This window comes from Bison bison, unplaced genomic scaffold, assembly GCF_000754665.1.
Source record: "Bison bison bison isolate TAMUID 2011002044 unplaced genomic scaffold, Bison_UMD1.0 scf7180017864289, whole genome shotgun sequence".
NCBI lineage: Eukaryota > Metazoa > Chordata > Mammalia > Artiodactyla > Bovidae > Bison > Bison bison.
The window spans coordinates 11,695,619-11,696,059 of NW_011494861.1; the positions used below are offsets into that span (position 1 = coordinate 11,695,619).

General features: G+C 69.8%; 1 protein-coding gene across 1 annotated transcript in view; it reads right to left on the reverse strand.

The window, feature by feature from the left end:
• SAMD11 (sterile alpha motif domain containing 11) overlaps positions 1-441 on the reverse strand; it is an 18,913-nt gene that overhangs the window by 1,884 nt on the left and 16,588 nt on the right. The window contains exons 9-10 of the mRNA XM_010850034.1: positions 183-261; positions 1-97 (exon numbers count right to left, since the gene is read on the reverse strand). Of these exons, the coding sequence (XP_010848336.1) occupies positions 1-97; positions 183-261 (176 nt within the window). The remainder of the gene's footprint in view (positions 98-182; positions 262-441) is intronic.

Genomic DNA, 441 nt, shown 5'->3' on the forward strand with positions numbered 1-441 from the left:
GTCCGGCGGGCGCAGGGCGGCCTCGGGCGCCAGCAGTTGTGGCCGGTGCGAGCTCTCCAGCTCCTTCTGGCGCAAGAGCTCTGCTGACATCTCCAGCCTGGCGGTGGGGACAGCCCGCAGGGGGTCAGGCAGCTCCGCAGAGCCACTTCCGCCCCGTCCCCGCCCCCAGCCAAAGCACATACCGGGCCAGATTCTGCTTCCGCAGGAGCTCCTGCTGCCGGGCGAACATCTCCGCCTGGGCAGGGGGCAGGAAGCCGTAACCTGGGGGGAAGGGGACAGACCACGAGGCCGGGTGGCCGAGTGGTCCAGGGCCAGCGAAGCCCGCCCTGGTCTGTCCTTGGCTTCAACAAGGGCAGGGATGGGTTCGCCGGGAGCACTGATGGACACCGGTTCGGTAATAGACATACCCGATGGCCCCGCACCAACAGCCCCGCCCCGCCC